The sequence below is a fragment of the Neolamprologus brichardi genome, chromosome 19 (assembly GCF_056152115.1).
Source record: "Neolamprologus brichardi isolate AB-2024 chromosome 19, ASM5615211v1, whole genome shotgun sequence".
NCBI classification, from domain to species: domain Eukaryota; kingdom Metazoa; phylum Chordata; class Actinopteri; order Cichliformes; family Cichlidae; genus Neolamprologus; species Neolamprologus brichardi.
In genome coordinates, this window is record NC_142122.1 from 560,001 (window position 1) to 572,577 (window position 12,577).

General features: G+C 49.2%; 1 protein-coding gene across 3 annotated transcripts; it reads right to left on the reverse strand.

Annotated features, from left to right (window-relative positions):
- Positions 1 to 2,244: 2,244 nt before the first annotated feature.
- Positions 2,245 to 10,767, reverse strand: dglucy (D-glutamate cyclase). 3 transcript variants are annotated; one of them, XM_087832894.1, is made up of 15 exons: positions 10,508 to 10,767; positions 9,357 to 9,442; positions 8,142 to 8,295; positions 7,531 to 7,617; positions 7,111 to 7,264; positions 6,524 to 6,674; positions 6,032 to 6,154; positions 5,736 to 5,957; positions 5,169 to 5,286; positions 4,830 to 4,972; positions 4,616 to 4,715; positions 4,044 to 4,192; positions 3,809 to 3,928; positions 3,267 to 3,427; positions 2,245 to 2,974 (listed from the first exon to the last, which is right to left on the reverse strand). In XM_087832894.1, exons 2-15 carry the CDS (start codon positions 9,430 to 9,432, stop codon positions 2,816 to 2,818), a joined length of 1,917 nt encoding a protein of 638 aa, XP_087689020.1. In that variant the 5' UTR covers positions 9,433 to 9,442; positions 10,508 to 10,767; the 3' UTR covers positions 2,245 to 2,815. The 3 variants fall into 3 exon arrangements, with proteins under 3 accessions (XP_087689020.1, XP_087689019.1, XP_087689017.1); XM_087832893.1 differs by lacking the exons at positions 9,357 to 9,442; positions 10,508 to 10,767 and adding an exon at positions 9,021 to 9,344 and having other exon boundaries at positions 2,245 to 2,607; positions 2,768 to 2,974; XM_087832891.1 differs by lacking the exons at positions 9,357 to 9,442; positions 10,508 to 10,767 and adding an exon at positions 9,021 to 9,344.
- Positions 10,768 to 12,577: the final 1,810 nt, after the last annotated feature.

A 12,577-nucleotide genomic window follows, 5' to 3' on the forward strand; every position in this document is an offset into this window, starting at 1 on the left:
ATAACATGTATTATTATTATTATTGTTATTATACAACAATAACACTGAACCCTGTGGAACTCCATAGTTAACCTCAGTGTGTGAAGACGACTCACTTACATGAACAAACTGGAGAGTGCAGGAAAGCTTCCTTCATAAAGACGACACAAACTCACACCTGAGTGGTGAGTACAGATACATCGCTGCTTCAACACATACAGGACAGACTTGTCAATCACAGGCTAGCCCCGCCCTAATCCCCCCATTCTGACTCCAACACGACCATCATGTTCAAAGGGAACTTCCTGTTTTATTCAGTCAGACCTGAGAGCAGCGACTGAGCCCATAAACTCATCAGGAATCGGCCCACTGGGCTCATTTCTCGCAGACTTCTATCTAATCAGACGTCAGAGGAGTCGCCCCCTGCTGGACATGAGAGAGAATGCAGGTAAGAAGCCTTTCTTCAGCCTGCAGTCTGACCAATCAGCTCTGTGATGTGTGGCGTGACCTCTCATGGAAAATCTTGTGTGCTCGGTGCGTGGACAGTAAGAGGATCCCTGCTTTTCACAGGCGCCTGCAGCTCCTGGGGAGCATTAATGATCCAGGCTTATCTCTGTAAGCTGATTAAAGCACCTCATTAAGACGTGTCAGTCAGCCTGCTTACAGTTCTGATTTCTTCTTCACCTTCTCTTCTCATCAGCCACTGAAAAACGCCTCGCCACACTCGTCATTATCTGGCTTTGAGGTCCGCCTCTCCTCCTGTGTTGTGGTGAGTTGAACAATCAGCACGTGGCTGCACAAATGCAGCTGCTCGAACACTAAACACGACCACGAGGCCGCTCAGCCGTCACTGCAGGCCCGGACAGATCACCGTGTGCTCGTCCCGGCTGCAGAGGCCTCCGCAGTGATGGTTACAACTGTTCTCACCCAACAGGTGAGACACAGCTGGCACACAGGTACGTCACAGGCCCCAAAAGGTTTTTACCTACATTAGATATAGTGATGTCATCATGTTGCCTAGCAACAGAATAAAACGACCTGTTTTTTCCTTGTGAAGCATCGTGTTGTTTCCATTTCAGAGCCAGCAGCACGAACAGGCCGCGGCGTGGACACGTGACTATTAATAACACGTGGACCCAAAGGACGCAGCGCTGCCGGCGTTCTGATGCAGACGCCAGGATGTGTTGGACTTGTGACCCGGGCAGTGCATTTTCCTCTGAGCGCGTTTAAAGGTGACTTCTGTAATCACGCAGCGCAGCGCTCCATCCTCCTCCACCTTCACCATTTCCCCTCCAACTCCATCACATCAGCACGCCTCGCCTGCAGCTTTCTGCACATTTACAGAATCCAACATTCCCCCTCCAGTGGAAACGATCATGAGCTTTGCTCTGATGCGTCACATGAAATGTACTTTCTACAGTCACAGCCTGAAAATAAAAACACAATAGAAGCAGAGGTGAATCGCCAGGTGGTAACCCCTGAACGCCTCGTGCATCATATTAGAAACAGTTTCTGTCTGCATCATCAGAGCGATTCTGTTTCCCTCGAAAACCTAAAGAAGCAGAAAAATAACATTTTAAGGAAAAAACTGCAGATGTAGCAAATATGACATTAAAATTCTGATATGTAGTTTTTATATTTGGAAAAGTAAAAAAAAAACAGCGAAAAAGAAATGATTTTATTTGGAATAAACTGTTTTCATGCACATTTATTAGTGCTTTGCTTACAGCGCGCTGAGGTAAACAGGCTAACTGTTTGATAAAGGTCTGTCACGTTTAGTCCTGAGTGTTCCTGCAGCACGGCTCATGTCTGTGTAAAAGAAGCTGTAGGGTGGAGGTGTGACGGTGTTTGGATCATTACAGGACAGCGCTGACACAGACAACAGGCTGCTCCGCCCATCTCCCCTTTGAGAAAACCTTCTGACTGGCTGATCAGCAGGTATGTAGATGTCAGCATGTCTGCTCTCTGGGGCGTCATACGTGTCCCTCCGTTGGATAAGTAGATTCAAACAAAAATGCTTTTCTTACTTTCAATTCAAATTAAATCTCTTCATCGAGTATCAGAGAATAAGAAACATCTCAGCGTCGCTCTGTTTCCAGTTTAGCACGTTAATAACAGCCAGAAAAGACGGACTCAGTGTTTTTAAGGCTGATGGAGCTCCGGTAAGTTTGGACAAACTCCGACCTACGGAGGAAAATCTGCAAATCATCCAAGAAAGAATCAAAAAAGGTAAAAGAAAGCTGTTTAACACCAGGTTTGAGCAGATTTCTTTTATTCATATCTCATTTCTACAAAACGTAAATCATCTTCAGCTCATTTACTGACAAACAAACACAGAGAGGACGATTTTACCCTGCAGTTCCCCCAGCATCCAGCAGAGGCAGCAGTGAGTCGGTCCCATAGACTCCCAGGTAAAACGAAACCTGCTCGCAGCCTGATGCACAAACTGTTTTGTCTCTAGAGACAATTTTCTCCCTCGTAACACCAGGTTAACTTGTACTAACTCATTATTATTATTATCATTATTAAGGTGTAAAATTTGCATTAATGGGGGCGTGGCCTCTGACAGGTGAGAAACATTTCAGCTGCTTCCCTCAGCTCTGCACCTCGAGGTGGACGTCCTTCCATCTGCAGGAGCACAAACAGTTAACGTGGCCTGAGGCGCTTCCAGAACAAACTGATTTGTGGGGCATGGGCGGAGCCTATCACAGCCTCGACCCAAACATGTTCCCTCATCATCCTCATCAACGATGATGAGTGCTGCAATAAAATCTGTACATCTGCTCACACGGTACAAGCAGCGCTGCATCTCACGGGGGGGGGGTCACTCTGCTGATTAAAACGTGCCGCGCCCGCCTCGTGTCGCTTCCAGCAGTCTGGTGATCATGTCAGAGTGGGTGGGGTGAAAGGTCAGGCCATCCACCTCCATGGCCAGGTGACCAGTTTTCCCGCTTCGGATCCCAAACCGGACCAGAGTGGAGAGGAAGGACTCCTCCTGGGTTTAGGGAGAGAAGAGATGAGATCGTCCGCCAGCATTAACTACAGTTTATTTAATCAAGTCACGTTAGCTTCACGTTAGCATCACGTTAGCGTCACGTTAGCGTCACGTTAGCTTCACATTAGCGTCACGTTAGCGTCACGTTAGCGTCACGTTAGCTTCACGTTAGCGTCACGTTAGCTTCACGTTAGCTTCCTGCTGTGAATATTTACAGGCACAGAGGCTCCAGATGAGGCTGTGGGGGCACATTTGGTGCTTGTTAATCAGTTATTAAGCATTTGTGTGTTACCTTTTCCACAGACGGCAGGTTAGTGGTCCAGTCCTGCAGCTGCTCCGTGGAGGTCACAGGTTCCAGTCCCAGCCCCTTCCTCAGGTAGCGCAGGTGCGCTGGGCAGGTGTGGAGCAGGTAGAGCCCGCAGGCCACAGCGTAGCCTCCCCAGTTAGACACGCCTGCAGGAGCACGGGAGGAGGTCAGAGGAGATGGAGCACAGGGTTAGTTCAAACTGACCTGCAGCTCACACCAGCTGATCGCTCAGCCTGCATATGCCTGCTGCTGGCTCCGCCCTCCTCTGCTGTTACTGAAGCTGCTGTCAGTGTTTGGACAGCAGCGCTGTGACCAACTGTCCAAACCTTCTACCTTCGTTTGCTGATGCAGCTTTCGTAGCTGAAACGGTCACAGCAGCTCAGTGTTGGTGCAGGAAGTCACACCAGGTTAAGATGGCGGACGAGGTCACAGCGAGCTGACTGATGTTCTCATTTACAGCATCCATCAGTGCTGCAACAGAGAGCAGCATGATGCTGTGACAGCTGCTGTGTTCGCAGAGGCCGTACCTGCGGTGACGGCGTGGTCTGCAGGAACCTCACAGGCGATCAGATCGCCTTTGGGCATCAGGCTCTGCACCTTCTCCTTCACCTTCCCCATCCCCAGCTCGTTCCCGCCATCACCGATTCCTGCACACACGCACACACAGACACACAAATCGTTCAGTCTCCTGTGAGGCTGAGTCGTGATTGGCTGCTGGATTTATCACAGAGTGTAATGATCAGATGGTGGGAGGGTTCCCGCCTGTGGTGCCGATTCCAGGTATGTGCTTGGCAGCGATGAACAGGTCGTCCACGGGATCCACCAGATGTTTGATGTTCACTGCTCTCATGTTATAGTAGTTCCCATCTGCGGCGCGTCCGCTGCGCTCTATCGCCACCAGGTGGTCGAATCTGGTAACGAGCATCAGTGTCACATTAGAACCTGCAGCCGTACCTGTGCAGGTGTGAATAACAGTTAAAGAACAGTCTGTGCTCGTTTCCTGTTGTTTGGGCTCACGTGTGACAGATGATTCACAAACCTGCCGAACACTCAGAGATGCTTTTTATTTGTTTTTGAGGTTTTCTGCATTATGATGACATCATCGTAATGTTACTCGTGTCCTTTTGCTTTAGTCGCAGCAGCACTCCTGCTGCACACACTGCATGTCGTTATTTTAAGGGCTCCTCACGTGTGTTTGGACTCGCTGCAGAGGGTGGAGCAGGCCTGTGATGGAGAGCTGCTGATCTCTGAACTGGACTTTTTCCCATCATGCACAGCTCAGCTGGACCAACAAATCCAGCCTATCTGTGAAGGTGCCTCACACGCCAGCTCACCTGGGCTTGTTAGGGTCTCCATGGTGACACAGGAAGTGCCGCGCAGCGTCTGGACCACCGTCTTCAAAAGTGACCAATGGGATAGCAGCCTTCAGGACTCCTGAGGGTGACATCACAGCAGTTTCTTGCACTTTATTTTGAAAGTCACATTTTATTTTCTCATTCTGAACATTTCTAAATTAAATTCATCCCGGAGCAGAATTAAAACTCTCACCTGTCCTCACTGCTTCATCGATGATGGCGCGGTTCATCTCCAGCGCCCGGCGATCCGTCACCATGGTCACCTGTTTCCCCAGAGACAGCAGCATGGTTGCCATGGCAATTGCTCCCGGTGGGCCGTCCGTTTCATCGGGAGGGCTGAAGAGGAGACGCAAATGCTGAGGATCACCTGTGTTACTCGTGACCTCTCCCCCATCACAGACTGTAAACAAATGATGGAGGCAGCTTCTGACGCCACTGCCATCATTTGTTTACAGTCTGATATAATCCAATGTTGAACTTCCTGGTCACACAGAACCAGGAAGCAGCGGTGTGTGTGTGTGTGTGTGTGTACCTGTGCATGTAGTGTGTTGGGAAGCCCGTTGTTATGGCAACAGAGGAGGAATGGGATAGAGCCAGACAGGAGCGCAGGAGTTCATCCTGAACGAATAAAGCTCTGATGCCTCGCTCACCTGCAGACGCACAGACACAAACGTTCAAACAAAGAAGAACAGGAAGCGGCGACCCGACAGGTGCTGCTCAGACGGGCAGGTAGGAGGACGACCACATGAAACTCTGAGGAGCTCTGGCTGCAGGTGAAAGGACAACTAACGTTCAGTCTGCAGGTAAACTGGCAGAAAAACCCAAAAACTGTCCCTTCATCAAACACGCTGCAGGTGTAGCAGCCTCTGTGATGCACAAGAATAAAAAGCAGCACCACCCGTGTGACAGTAAAGGAGCTTCATATGTCTGCGCGCGGCCGTGGACGCCATGCACAGGTGTGGCAGACGGTGAGGACAGCTGGTTTTTATGGTCTGTTTGTTTTTCTGCAGAATAAACTTTAGTCATGGACTCAGCTGAAGCACCTGAGGAGCTTCATCAGGCTCCACCTGCTCCATCATCAGCATCCCGGCCGTTCTACCTGGATCTTCTCCGATCATCACCTCCAGCTGTCTGATCCTCGCCGCCATCCCCTGAGAGACCAGGCTGTACAGCAAGGGATTCTGGGACACCTGGAAGCACAGGGGGGTCAGCTCAGGATGGGGTTTGGCCTCAGTGGGCGGAGTTATGGTGGAGGTAGGCGAGTCAGGAATGTCGGTGAGGAACATGCAGCCGGGCGAGTGGCTGAAGGCCAGCGGAGGCTCTGAAAGAGACAAACTGTTCAGGTCCTCTGCAGGCTGTGATGTAAGCACAGTATCAGCCAATCAGAGTGCTCACTGCTGCTGAGGATCGCCTCGATCGCGGTCACGCCACACGCCCAAAAAACTGTGACATCGCCAGGCTGCAGCTCCACCGCATCACCATAATCCGGCCTGGACAGGTCCTGGATGCCGAGGAGAGCTACACACACACAGACACACACACACACACACACACACACTGTATATAAAAGATGGCCACAGTCATCTCGACACCACATTTTGAAGCCTCATCATCTGAGCTTTGTTCAGATTAGCTGAGGTGAAGCTAGCAGCTACAGCCACCTGTCAGTCACAGAGGCCACGCCCCCTAATAATGCAGCCTAAACTGTTGTTCTGAAGAGACCTCAGAGGCCAAACAGTTTGTGTATCATCCTGTAAACATGTTTTCTCTGCTGTAAGGTTTTAACATGGAGACTGACTCACTGCTGCCTCTGCTGGCTGTTAGAGGAGCTGCAGGTGAGTGTGTGTGTGTGTGTGTGTGTGTGTGTGTGTGTGTGTGTGTGTGTACCTGGATCTCCTATGTGTACAGGAGCTCCATGTGCCAGTGGGTTGAGATGAGTGACTCTCACTGCTGCATCCAACAGAGCAGCTGGGACGGGACGCATCGTGACCACCAGAGGGCAGCTGAACGCTCCTGCAGGAACACAGGGAACTGCAGTCTGCACACACACACACACACACACACACACACGCACACGCACACGCACACACACACACACACACACACACTGATGAGCTGGTGGAGAAGCCTGATGCCAAATGTGCACTGTCACATGACCGCGCTCTACGCTCTCTTTCCAAGCTCGTGTTTAGCGACAGAATGACACAAACGCTGCTGGTGGGCGTGGCTACTCCCACTTCCCTTCTACCCCTCGGACACATCACGAGTGTGTCACAGTGAACGTGAAATAATTCAGGAAGTCGACTGGACCTGAGAGCATAAATGAAGACTGAGAAAACACGACTGGTCATAAAATCACTGATGATGATCCAACCAAAACATCTGCTCGACCGACGGATCCTGTCACTGCACCCACGGTGCTTCTGCCGGAGCTGCACAGCCCGCTGTCAGCGGCCCAGCGCGGCCCGGCGTACCCTGTACATGCTGACGTTCCTGCCCTGCTCCACGTTCCTGACGGGGACTCCGGCTTCTTTCAGTCGGCCCTCGAAGCCAAAGCTGCAGCCCAGATAGAAACACACCATGTCTGACCACGACCCGGGACGCTCCGCCTGCTGCCCGGGTGGAGACCTGCGAGGCAGAGGGAGGCTGATCACTGACTGTTAAGCTACAGGAACCAACAGGTGAGGCAGGAAGCAGCAGCTTGTGTTTGTGCACGGAGGAGCTGGTGTAGAGTAATTCCTGGGACACAAGCTAAAAGCACGTTTAGATTTCAGGGCAGATCCTGCCGGAGACGTCGCTGTGCTTTAACCAGAGCCCATTTCAACAGTAAGTTATTATCAGGACGCAGTCATGGCTGAGGCTCAATGATTACCCCGACTCGTGTTCAACATTACCCGTGTGCGTCACTGTACGTCTGCAGGCTGGAGACGGTTTTCACCAGCCGACCATCCTCATACACGCAGTACTGCGAGATGTCCGTCCTACAGGAAACACAAGCAGGAAACGATCAGGAAAAATAAACAGACACAGTCGGAAAGCTCCGCCCTTCGTTGGAGTCAGACGGGTATAGGGCAGAAAAATAAAACACTGTGAGCCTTCAGGCTTCGGGTCGATGCACCCGTGGTGTCACAGCACCTGCCGGCCCGCCCACTGTCCTCTCAGGCTGAGAGAGTCTCTTCCTGCTCGCTCCTCTCAGTTTGCAGAACAGAAGTTCAATCATTCATCACATCAGGATCAAACACCTTCTTCTTTGTTCCAGCTTTTCTGACTCAAATTCAAAATGAGCAGATTTTATAACGTGATGTGATGAAGTGTGATGTGCTTGTTGTCTGAGTGAACTCTGCTCTCTCCTCACAGGCGAGCGCTCAAAGGTTACTGCGAGGAGGAGGAGCTTTGTGCTGCGTGGAGAACGATGTGAGTGGACTCGTCTGCAATTTAAAATCATCGGCTCACAGAACCAAACGTAAACCTTCTGCAGCACGGCTGAGAGGACAGGAAGTCCTACCTGATGTCAGCGTGCTGAGCCAGAGGCGGACAGGAAGTCTCTCCTGACTGGCTGCGATAAAGGAGCGGCAGGGGGGCGGGGTTACTGCGACAGAAGGCATGGAAGTCATCGGCGAGCTGGTTTGGCAGGACGACCACATTAGCCTGCTGGTATCCTGAAACACACACACACGTTACAACAGAGAGAAACCAAGAAGCCCTGACCCTCCGCACAGCTCTGCAGGATGACATCATCACATTCCAGAGCTCGTGGTCACCAGTTCCCGCTGAGGGCAGGAACCAGTACGTCGACACCTCCACCCTCGCTCTCAGCTCCATCTGCACCACACCAGCTCCAGCCTCCACACCAACCTGTCCATCAATCTGCTCAAACTTGTCAACATGACCCCTAAGACACCTGATCGTCTCTGCTGGAGAATATCCTCGCCAACCCGGAGCGAGCACTCCACCCTTTTTCAGACTCGGAGCAGCCGTTTCTCATTCCTGCTGCTTCACCCTCGGCTGGAAAGCAGCCCAGAGGAAGCTGGAGGCTGCCAGTCAAACCCTCCACCGCCTGGCTGAGTCCAGCATCCACCTGACCTGATACCCCATACACCCCCCAGACACTCCGGGAGACGCGTCCACAACACTCATGGATACTAACTGAGGATGACTCGAGAGTTTACATGTTTACTGGTAGAACAAGCTAACGTTCTTACTGGACGCTAACTCGCAAAAGCAGCTCCTTTACTAAACCAACAAATCAGCAGAAAAATCTCACCTCTAAGCCGTCCCGACTCTGTCCTAAGCCTGTCCTAAGTCTGTCCTAAGTCTGTCCTAAGTCTGTCCTAAGTCTGTCCTAAGTCTGTCCTAAGCCTGTCCAGTTCAGATGATCTCTTACCGTTGGCTAATCCTGTTGTGGTCTTTATTCTGGGGTCTTTCTGCCGGATTAACAGCCTCAGATTAGCAGGACTCAGATTATTTAAATGTTCCGACTTCATCATCTCACACACAAACATGTCAGTGAGCTGCTTCCTGTCTACCTGTCACGGAGCAGGAGGTGAAAGGCCCGAGAGAACAATGAGCTGCTCTTATCTGCTTCCCCACAGTTAATGTTTGAGCGAGCAGCAGTCGATGAAGTTAATCTTTGAAACGCTCCAGACTTTAAACCCCACTCACTCTTTCCCTCGCTGCTCTCCTCCATCAGTGTTTTCTTTTGTGTGTGTGGGTGTATCACCTGTGTCCATGGCAGAGGTACAGACACCCCTGAGGTATCTGACGGCGCATCGAGCAGCTCTCACTGCAGACAGCATGCTTCTTCACCTAAACGTTAAAAAATGTCATGAGTAACCTGAGGAATAGGCGAGCTGTCTGATTGGTTAATGAAATATAATCTGTGGTAACACTTTGTGTACTTAGATTCAGACGCTTATTTATGTGACACTTCCTAAACTGTCGGGACAGCAGAACATTGGTGTAGATGAAGCTGAGAGCAGGTGAGGATTCATCAGGGTGACCCTCTGCTCGCTCCCACTCATCTCCAACCATCACAGCAGGTCTCACTGCCACCTTTAAACCTCCTCTGGCTCTCATACTGCTCTCCTTCTCGTCTCCTCCCTGCCTGCACTCACCTCCTTGCAGATGCTCCTACCTGACGCCACCTGTCCATCACCACTGCAAACAGGAAGTGGCTCAGAGACCACCTGACAGTAAAGTTCAGGCTACACTGATCCGATACTTTGCACAAAACCAAAACTATTATATATCAAATTATACCTTCATGATGAACACAAGACATCACACTATTATTCCTCTTGTTTAATTATAAAGAATTATCTTACAAGGAAAAAACTAAACCTGAAAAGTCAATACCCACATATTAAACTCTTCAATTAACATTGAAAATAATTTTACAGCGGAGAAACGTTTTGTTAACACCCCAGGAAGGGGTCAGGGTCCAGGAAGGGGTCAGGGCTGGGGTCAGGGTCCAGGAAGGGGTCAGGGTCCAGGGTCCAGGAAGGCTGGACGCTTTCAGTGGGAGAAATATTTCGTCGTCATCAGGTTTCGACTTTATAAACAGAACTTGTGCTCAGCGGCTGACACTAGCACCCCTGACTCACAACGGGCTGTGAGGTCAGTTTGTGATCAATGATATGCAAACTGTGATTGATCATTGATCGGCTATGACAGTGATCTTTGATCTGTCTGTATAAGGTTGGAAACCTGCAGTCAGCTGAGACTGAAGAAGTCAGCTGGACGAGTTTCTCCCACTGTACATATTAAACATAGAAACTTCTATTTTAACATGGAAATCTCCGCTCGGAGGGAGCACAGCTGACCGTTGAGCTAACGGTCCTAAAGTCCCTCCGACAGTGTGATTAAACTCACGGTGTGACGGTTTATCCGCGGAGTGTCGGGCTCGGTGATGACAGCTCCACAGGCTAACAGCTGCTAGCAGCTGCTAACAGCTAAGTCCAGGGACTGCAGCCCATTACGTCACAGCGAGGCGACGAAGGTTACTTCAGTGCGTCTGCGTCCTCAGTTTCCCGGATTTCAAGGACGTTGGCTGTGTCCTAATTCAGGGTCTGCAGCCTCAACGATCCTCAAGGGCCGCGTACTCAAAGACCGCTGAGGCCGGAAGTGCGAGGCTTGTGAAATGGGATGGTCTAGCCTCCGTCGCGCTGCCCAGGTTGCCTAGCAACCATGATAGCTGGAAACGTGTGGTTGACAGAAATGAAGGAGAACATATTTGTTCGTTTGTTTGTTTCTACACGAGCTTTGTGTGATTTAATGAGTATCTGAGGCTGAGACCACAGGACAGTAAAACATGATTGTTGGGCCTCATTTCTGTACTGAACAGTCGTTTAAGATTAGTTAGTAAATAACAATCAGCTGATGTTGTTCATGAGACTAAAGTCAGTGTAAATATGAGATGGCCAATATTATAGTTATTATATTAATCATTATTAGTTATTACAGCAGTGAGTTTGAACTCTCAAATCAAATCACTTCTATTGTCACATCACATGTGCAGGTACACTGGTACATGTGAGTGACTCTGTGTCAAACACTGAGCTTCAGTAAAGATTCAAGTTGCAGTTATTTATGTGTCCTATCACCTTAAATCTTCACTCAAAGACACTCAAGTATCTGTGACAGTGTATATACAGATGTATCATATATAAGAGACAAATATTGTTCCTTCAGTATGTTGGCATTACTAAATTTGGCTCAATGCTTACATATCTGTGTAAAAAGCAAATGTACGAGCTGTGATAACTGTGTCTGATAGAATGAAGAGTAGACTGATATATGAAATATTCCTTTATTGGGTGAGAAAATCAGACCATGTCATAACTGCTTTAAGTCACACAGAATAGATATCAGAGCCTTAAACAGGCTGACTTCTGCTAAATGGGTCAAACTGGGCACAAAGTCTACAAACACATAACATCCTTATAGAATATGATGTAACACTATAGATCAACTTAGCTCAGAATATATAAAGCATATAAACAATTACAGCAATATGATGCAACAAACACAGCAGCTACTGATCCAAAATACTCAAAGCTTCATAGAACTGAAACAAACATTTATTTTTAGCTCCATTCTGCTGCTGATACATACTTTAGGTTTCTGAACATTAAACTTGTTGCTGCCTTTCATAGTGTGTAACTTGAAGGCCCTGAGTACTTTCTCCCACACTGCAAACACTGGATGATAACATTATTTGAACATTACCTAATAAGACTGATTCAGGACAGACAGTTATGTTAAACTTTCCTAGCAGTCCTTCACAAACAGGGAACAGTCTGTCTATTCTCTCCATCTGTCAGCTGCTGCTTCCTCCTCCTCTTCCTCACACACTGCTGAGTTTGTCCTGGTGGATCATCAGGGGTGCAAAGCCTCACAGATGATGTGCAGCAGTGGGTCCCTCAGTCTGTCCTCACTCTGGACACTTGCAGTCGTCACACATGGAAATCAAATGTGTGATAAGCTGCAGGATTCAAACACAAGTGTAACTTATAAACACATGTTCATACTTAGTTTGTATATCCTTATTATTTCTTTTTGCAAAAACTGGCTTGTATATGTTATATGAGCACCTTTTCTCTGTTATTCTGTCAATATGTATATAGAGCTGCAGCACACACAGCAGGGAGCTGAAATAAATCGATCTTTAACCTGGATTTTGTCAGGTAACTGTGACGGTCAGGCGGGAGCTGTTTGATGAGCTGACATGGTGTGTCCAGCTATACTCTGCTGCCCTTTAACGTCTTATCTTTTTAATCCATACGTACTTTAAACTGTCCCTCATTCACCTCAGATACCCCTTCTGACCTGCCGAGGGTATGAGCGAGTCCAGCATTGTGCAACGTTCAGCTTCCAGAGAGCTCAGCTCGCACGCAAAGATCACAGCAGCGTGATGGCACAGCAGGAGCCCAGCGCAGGTCT

Bases quoted from the DNA above. Each gene is read 5' to 3' on its own strand.
- dglucy (XM_087832893.1), bottom strand. From the start codon at position 9,138: ATGTTTGTGTGTGAGATGATGAAGTCGGAACATTTAAATAATCTGAGT. The intron at 7,618-8,141 runs GTAGGACTTCCT...TGTTTCCTGTAG, and splicing joins GCTCAGCACGCTGACATCAG to GACGGACATCTCGCAGTACT. The intron at 7,265-7,530 runs GTAATGTTGAAC...TCTGCCTCGCAG, and splicing joins ACGTACAGTGACGCACACGG to GTCTCCACCCGGGCAGCAGG.